This window comes from Impatiens glandulifera, chromosome 1, assembly GCF_907164915.1.
Source record: "Impatiens glandulifera chromosome 1, dImpGla2.1, whole genome shotgun sequence".
Taxonomy (NCBI): domain Eukaryota; kingdom Viridiplantae; phylum Streptophyta; class Magnoliopsida; order Ericales; family Balsaminaceae; genus Impatiens; species Impatiens glandulifera.
The window spans coordinates 127,385,771-127,394,576 of NC_061862.1; the positions used below are offsets into that span (position 1 = coordinate 127,385,771).

General features: G+C 29.2%; 1 protein-coding gene across 2 annotated transcripts; it reads left to right on the plus strand.

The window, feature by feature from the left end:
- Positions 1 to 524: 524 nt before the first annotated feature.
- Positions 525 to 1,955, plus strand: LOC124927818 (H/ACA ribonucleoprotein complex subunit 3-like protein). 2 transcript variants are annotated; one of them, XM_047468303.1, is made up of 4 exons: positions 525 to 569; positions 974 to 1,042; positions 1,232 to 1,274; positions 1,639 to 1,955. In XM_047468303.1, the coding sequence occupies exons 2-4, from the start codon at positions 989 to 991 to the stop codon at positions 1,734 to 1,736; spliced, it is 195 nt and encodes a 64-aa protein (XP_047324259.1). In that variant the 5' UTR covers positions 525 to 569; positions 974 to 988; the 3' UTR covers positions 1,737 to 1,955. The 2 variants fall into 2 exon arrangements, with proteins under 2 accessions (XP_047324259.1, XP_047324267.1); XM_047468311.1 differs by lacking the exon at positions 525 to 569 and adding an exon at positions 621 to 693.
- The last annotated feature ends 6,851 nt before the right edge of the window (positions 1,956 to 8,806 follow it).

Below are 8,806 nucleotides of genomic sequence, written 5' to 3' on the forward strand. Positions count from 1 at the left end.
AAAATCGAACGTGGGACGCTCTTTTGACGTTTCGGCCGCGTTCGGGTGTTCCATCGCATCTGGGCTAACGGCGTTGAGGCGCGCATTAGTTGATATAGTGTTTCGCAAGCGCCCGCCTCCTTCGTTGGAGCGGGCGACGCATATGACTCTTGCAACGCTCGTAGAGTCTACTTTAATGAATCCTTTAGACTTTGGCTGCAGCACATCACGCTCCATTTTTTCGAATATGGTCATTTCTTAAACTTGACTATTTTTTCGAACATGTCCAATTTTTTAATTTTTTTAATATAATTTTTTTTATTTCTCTCTACGACACAAGTTACAAATCACATTATCTTATTTTTGTTTAAGCTATTAATAAAAACACTCACAAATTCAAGACCAACTAACCATAAGATTCTTACCATCCATCCAAAAAAAAGATAAAAAAAATATCAAATTTAGTTCTCATGTAACATTTCACCTAATTATAATTTATAAATAACTTATAAAACCCGCCCAACATATTCCAAAATTAGGGTTTTCACTTCAGTATTCGCAGCAACTCATTGGAAAGGAGATTCAGTGCGGTGAGTAGGCGTCTCTCTATCTCTTTCTTCATACCATGGATGATGGATTCTGTATTGTTTTATAGAGTTCTCTCTCAACTGACATTCTGTATCCTACCGCTTTGAGACTTTTAACAATAAGCAGGTTTTTCTAGAATCTATTTGTATCAGGAAGTCATAAACTGTTATGCTGACTGCCGTCTTCCTATCGCAATCGTTTTTCCCTTTTAGTCGCATCTTTGCGACTTGTTATGAGGGTTGATTATGAACAATATAATAACTTAGGCACTTAGCCTAAACTCTTCATCTTAGATACTCGTTCGATAGCTGTATATGCTATTTCGTTAATCAATGAACTTTACTGGATACATGCTTGATTCTTTTTTTATCATTACATGCTTCTGATAGTGCTGGATTATCCTCAGGAGCAAGTTGGAGCAATGTATCTTCAGTTTTATATTAATGATAATGGTAACAAGGTCTACACCACTAAGGTATTTAAGCTTTAGCTACTGATTCCTTTGTGCAATGGAAATTTAATATTGTTGAAATGTAAACATATCAGTTTGGGATGCTTTCAGTACAGTTTGATTTGAACTTTAGAATCAATCTGTTAAAATGTTGATTGTTAGTTCATTGTTTGCTGACTGATGTTTGATTGGTATTGTTTTTTCATAATACAGAAAGAGTCACCAGTTGGACTAGCCACACAATCTGCTCACCCAGGTATTATTTTATTGCTCAGTACACACACCTGTTATTTTTATTTGATTTTTCTCACTTCATGTTGTTGGTTTCTTGCAAATTATGAATTTGGGCTTCCACTACATCATTAGTAAAAATTTGTTGTTGTGTGAAGAAGGCATTCATTCCTATTCATAATGGATGAAGTAGTTGCTTTACTTTTTCTTTAGTTTCTTATATTCGGGATTCAAAGAATTGTTCTTTTGTTGTTGATCCTTTAAGGGTAGAGCCTTGGTTACATATTTCTGCATAATAAGCTTTTTTGTATTTGCAATGAAGGCTTTCTCAAGGTTTGTTCTTATAAAAATGTTGACATAATCATCAATGGTTCAATCTTTCATTGCAGCTCGGTTTTCTCCTGATGACAAGTTTTCGAGGCAAAGAGTTCTATTGAAGAAACGTTTTGGTTTGCTTCCAACCCAAAATCCAGCTCCTAAATATTGAGCAGCAACACTTATTTATGTGTTTTCAGTTGCCATAGTTGTTCAACATGAGTCTGCAAAGAGTGATCATTTGTGAAAGCTCTTAGTTTCAAATCCATTCTTCTTTGAGTTGAATGGCTTGATTTTCCCTTGCTAGGAATTTTGATTTAGCTTACTTGGATAATGTCCTCTTAGTTGGCTCTAATAGTTGGCTCTAATGGTTTGTGTAAACTGAATTTAATTTTAATTTTAATTTGAGTGATTTATTAAAAAAAAAATTATTATTTAATTAAGATGTGAATAAAAATATGATATGAAGAAGACCGAGATGGGATCAGCTGTCTCAATAAACGTCGTTTAAATTAATAAGAAAATTAAATAAATTATATTATTACATTTATTTTTATTAATTTATCAGTTTTTTCTCTCTCTATCTCTTTATCCCTTTCTCCTATCGGGCCAATTTTAGATCCACAACTGTTCCACTGTTCAATGGCGAGTGCTCATCCATCCATGCTTACCTCCTTCCCCGATTTGCTTCTTATTTCATTCGAATGATCTTTTCAAGCTAAGGTTTGTCTTAAATTTGTTCCTTCACTCGTTGTTACATTCATTTAACGAAAGTTGATTTATTAGTAATCTAGGTTTGACAACATTTTTCTTAACTAGGCTTCACATTAAATTAGGGTTTAGGGTTTAGGGAAAACTTGTCAATTTGGAAGAACTAAATCTTTGGCACAATGGCCTCACTAGACCTATTCCAACTGATATTATAAAGAATTTCTCCTCAATTTGATATAAAGTAATTTGATATGAATATTTTTTTACTGTAATTTGATAATTAAAAGTTTTGTTTGATTGCATTGATAGTGATATTTTGGGAATTAGTTTTTGTTTGATTGCATTGATAGTGATACTAGGGGAATTAGTTTATGTTTGATTGCATTAGGGGAATTAGTCTTTTGTCTATATATACAAAGTTCACACCCTTTTGTACCATTTAGTTTATGTTGTTTTGTACAATTTGAAACAACTTTATATTTTTATATAGGTAGATTTCATGGCTGCTACCTCTTCATCAACATCGTGTTTAAATCGAAGACGTATGAATGACGAACAAGGTGAAACTTCATATATAAAATGTTATTGTGGGTTAAAAGTATCTCTTTAGACAACATGGAAGGAAACTAATCCAGGAAGACTTTTTTTTCATGTCCAAAATTTAAAGTAAGATTTTTTATAAGAGAATACTTCAAAAGCTTAATTATTGAGTATTCATAAATTTTATTAGATATTCAGGAAAATGGATGTGGCTTTTTCTTATGGCATGACTTGGAATTGTTGGATATTCATATCAAATTACTTTATATCAAATTGAGGAGAAATTATTTATAATATCAATTGGAATAGGTACAGTGAGGCCATTGCGCCAAAGATTCAGTTCTTCCAAATTTACGAGTTTTCCCTAAACCCTAAACCCTAATTTAATGTGAAGTCGAGCTAAGAAAAATGTTGTCAAACCTAGATTACTAATAAATCAACTTCTGTTGAATTAATGTAACAACGAGTGATGGAACAAATTTAAGACAAACCTTAGCTTGAAAAGATCATTTGAATGAAATAAGAAACAAATAGGGGAAGAAGGTAAGCATGGATGGATGAGCAGTCGTCAGTCGCTAGATGTTTGGGCGTTCAGTGAACTGTGGACGGCGACGGCGGTCGATGGACGGCGACGGCGATCGAAGGACGGCGATCGAATGACGGCAACGGCGGATGGAACAACAACTGTGGAACTAAAGTCAGGCCGATAAAAGAAAAGGATAGAAAGGTAGAGAGAGAAAATTGATAAATTAATAAAAATAAATGTAATAATATAATTTATTTAATTTTCTCATTAATTAAAACGACGGCGTTTTGATTATTGAGGCAGCAAACAGCTTAGTGAGACAGCTAATCCCATCTCATGAAGACCTATACATACGTGTGGGCTTCTTGTCCCATGACCAACAGTATTTTACATAATTATATTAAAACATTTTTTCATGCTATTTTTTTAGAATTTTCTTACCAGTCAAATGTATTTTTTAAGAATTTATAGGGTAGGTCTGTAATCTTTTTTTTATTTAAACATATCTTTTTATTTTATTTTTATTTACATAAAGATGTGAATAGTTAAAAAATAATTAAATTTCTATCTCTTGAAATTCAGGTTACCAAATGTACATGTGAGAGGGTAATGAAAAAAAAAAAATACATTTTTATCGTGCTGTCTTTTGTTTGTCCATGTAACTTATATTAAGAGCAACTCTAATCGATATCAATATTAAGAGCAACTCTAATCGATATCAATACTCAGGGACGAATCCAGGAATTACCGTTAGGGTTAGCTTGAAAAAAATTAAAATGAATTTAAATTTTTTTTTGATAGCATTGTATAATATATTGAGAAAATTATAAATTTAACTAGATATAAACATGATATCACTCTCAAACAATGCTAAAAATACTTCAAATTCCTTATTTAAGATAATGCACATTCCTCTGAATTATATATATATAATAAAAAAAAAATTATGAATGTGCAAAGGGTGGGCTTAAGCCGACCTTAGTCCCTTGCTCCGTCGATACCAATGGATTTTCCTTCATTTATTCTCTCTACAAACCGTATTACATATATGCGTTTGCACTATTTAACTTCAAAACTTTTGTCGTTTTTTAAATTTAACCCTTACACTTAATATTATTTTGTATAACATAAATTTATAATAATATTTAAAAAATATATATAATAATATTAAAAAACAAATTATAATAATATTCAAAAGTTATAATAATGTTCAAATATTATAATAATGTTAAAAAATATTATAATAATGAACATTAATTTTTTTATTTAGTTTATTTATTGTGATTTTTAAATTTTTAATAATTTTTAATAATTTTTTTTAAAATTAAATTTAAAATAATGGGGTGATATTAAAATATTGTAATATTGTAAAATATATGGGGTGATATTAAAAATTTATAAAAGTTGATGTAAGGAAAAATATTTTTTTGGGTTTGAGAATAAGTTTTTTGGTTGGAGAAGATTTACTGTTTGATGTGACGTTTATACAAAAATGAGTTTGAAAATGAGTTTGAAAATGAGTTTGAAAATGAGTTTTTCGGTTGGAGATTTGTCTAAAATGCGCCTAACTCAAAAACTATTTAAATATAGATTTTGATATATTATTTTAAATTTATTATTAATAAGAAATTACATTCACAACTTTTTACATTTATTATAACAAAATATTAATTTATTAAAAAATATATAAGAAATCAAACTTTTTTTACATTTCAATGGCTGACATTAAAAATTGAGACTTCAAGTGTTGCTCAATATTTTGAGTTGATCGGTCAACCTTTAAAAATATCAGTAACATAGAGTTTTGGTTTCTTTGAGAAAAATATTAGTTTTTTTAAGGAAAACTTTGATTTTATGTTCTTTTTGGAAAAAATAGTTGCAGGACACTTTTCAATATTTCTCTTTGACATTCCTAGCTTTACTGATTTAGTATGTTATTTTAATCAACAATAATGAAATAGAACATTTGTTATTTAAAAAATATATATATATATATATATATATATATATAATTAAAATTTAGAAAATATCCATAATCATAATTTTTATACCAAATTTAAAAATATGTCAAAAAATAATCTGAATTATTACTTATTACTGTAAAACACATGTACGTGTCCTAAAGTAAAATTTCTCTTTCACTATTTTAAAATAATAATTACATTTTTTTTTCACAAAATTTATTTATTTGATTGAAGGTAGCTATTATTATTATTATTATTATTAACATAATGTAATTGTGTTGCAAGAATAAATAAAAATCACATTTATAAAATTGAAATAAACAATACTCACATTTTTGTGGGTCATTGTTTCATCGGCTTAATTATCCTTTTAGTCGTTAACATCTATGATCTATGATCTGAACATTATTATTTAATTAATTTTTCATGTCAAATATATATTATTTTTATCATATATATTTATGAGAAGTGATAAGGAAGGGAATTTAAGAGAGAACAGGGAAAGAATGATGTGTCACTATGTCACTAGTTGGTTGAAAAAATGATAAGAAGTGAGGAGAAAGAGAAGAGAGAAAAATTTTGTTATTTTTTAGTTAATGCGCCACATCATTTCCTCCCAATTCTTTTCCTCAAATTTTCTCTCCCAATCATTTCTCTATATTTATATAATATCTTATTATGATTGTATCTTGAGAATAATAGGACCGCAACACACCGAAAATGATATAAACAAAATATTATTAATATTATATATATATATATATATTAAATAAAAATAATATTATTTAAATCTAAATAATTTTGAATTGATTTTAATTTCTAAAAATTAAATTAAATTCAAATATAATATTTATATATATTTTTAAATTATATATATATATATATATATATATATATATATATATATATATATTCAAGGTTTTAAAATACGTGGTTGGACCGCCGGTTCGACCGCGAAACGGTTGAAGGGATGGTCCGGTTTTTGACTTTAATGCGGTCACCTTTCGAACTGATCAAAATCCGGTCCGACCGGACGGTTCAACCGAAAAAACGAGCCGGAAATATCCGGTCCGAAAGGTCATTATTTTAAACAGTAAAACTCTGGACCTCTTCTCTCTCTACTCATCTATCTCTTCTCCTCTCTCTCTCTCGACTAATCTACCTCTTCTCCTCTCTCTCAAGACTGGATCATCGGCCTTCAAGAAGAAGACATCAGTGGGAGTCTGGCGTGAGTTAACTGGAGGTGGTGGTGATAAAACTTGAACAACCGTCTCAAATCTCAAATAACAACTCTACCCCCTATTTTCCCATTACAACAATCGTAGATCTGAGGGATTCTTTCACTTAAGCAATTATAACATTCCTGCTCCTTTCACTTAAGCAATTACTACATTCCTGCTCTGTCAAATCCGGAGTGCACTGCATCATCGCATATAGGGTCCTGAAATCTGGTCCTTCCTTATTCCCCGCCGCAAATGTCCGACGCGAGCCGCCAACCGCCGCCTTAACCATCAGATCGTTGAGCAACGACCGTAAGTCCTGGTTGAAGTGGGAGATGTAGCACCACCAATAAAGTAGCAGGTCATCGAAGACATCTGCAACATTCGATGAAATCTTGAAGGAGACCCACCGATAAGGACAACATCGTGGATAGTGTTCTTGTCCATCTTAGCATCCCTCAAACACTTCTCAACTGGCTCCATACACTTTCTGAACAAATCCATTTTCAAGTCCTCAAATCTTGCACTGGTGATGGTTGAATAGAATCAATACCCTCAAACAATGAATCAATCAGACCTGGGGTTGGGGTTTTCGCTGATGTCTTTCTTGCATAGACACTCACCTTGACATCCTTCCTATAGAGACACCATCTTGGGTGTAGAGTTTATTCACCAAGTGGTGACCTGGGATTTTCGTTGATCTACATTACATCCAACTGCTATATTATATATTCTAATCAATAGCGATGGAAGAAGGCAGAGAGAGAACTTAAATTTAATGAATTTTATAAATTCGGTTCAACCAGTGGTTGAACCGGTTGGACCGGTTAAACCGGAGTTCGCCCAAAAAATCGGGCTGATAACCGGAACGGTTTTCAAAAAGAAAGATTTAATTGCTGATCTATTTAAATAAAACTACCCGAATTTTTTTACTGTAAATTGTAATTTTAACTCTTAATTTAAAAAAAAAATCAATTTAGTTCAATATTTATTTATTAAATTATTTAAAAATTAACAAAAATCTTACATTTATACACTTGATTGATTTATTTTTATTTTTTAATTTTTTTAACCCACCCAAATTATTTTCAAATCCACCACAACTATACACACGAACCAATCATATAAATTGACCATATTCATTAGATTGAAATAAAAAGTGTTTTGGCAAAAACAAATCTTTAATTTTGAATTAAATTACCAATCAAATTATATAAAGTTTTGTTCAGTTTAATATTACTTATTATATAATTATTATATAATTATTTAAAAAAATAAAAATATTAAAAAATCATCTAATCAATTCATTTTTTTTTTTATATTTTGTATATCTATAATGATTTATTATTATTTAATAATTAAATTTAGTAAAAATTGATATTTATTAAAAATAAAAAAATTATTATAATAGATAATTGAACAAATATAAAAAAAAGTATATTTTAAATTAATATATATATATAAATCATTAAAAATAAACCTGTGGTAATAAAATATTCTTCAGGTACATAGTGTATTGTTTTTTTTTATAATAATAAATAATAGATAATTGAATCCCATTAATTTTGTCTGATAAAAATATCCAAATTTTTCATAACATGCGACTTGTCACCCATTAATATTTACAAATACCCATTAATATTTACAAATCTAGAAATTAAGTGTTTTTAGATATTGTAACGCCTTCAAATCTTTATACTTTCTAATTAATATATATATTTTTTTTATTTATGAGTCTTTTTATTCTTGGATTTGTTGTAGAAAATATTTTTTAATATTTTAAATAAATTGGGAATTGACTTTTTAAATTATAAAGTAGCCACCTATTTTTTCTAAAATTAATATAAAAAACATTTCGCGTATTTAAACATGTTTTAAAGATTCTTTTTCGATTTGAGACTTAGTTACACTTGGAAAAGAACTATCGGGCTTACTCCCCTCCATGTTTGTCAGAGTAATTGTCTCCAATTTTTAAAATTATATTGTTTTCCACTTTTTTTTCCACATGATTTAAATACATTTTATTGAAGATATTAAAATTTTAAAATTTAAACACATATTTGGAAATCCAATTTTGATTGATTTTTATACCAGTAGTTGATGATTTGTATAAAGTTAATGCCGTTAGATGGATTTTTTTTTCTAAAAACCGAAACTTCAAACTTCTAGCTTAATGACTGTTTCTCATTCAAAGGGTCTTATTCTTTTTTTTTTTCTTTAGAATGACTAGGCTGTTCTATTTATAGGCAACCCAAGTTTTGGGATGTCTTCAAAGTCTTCA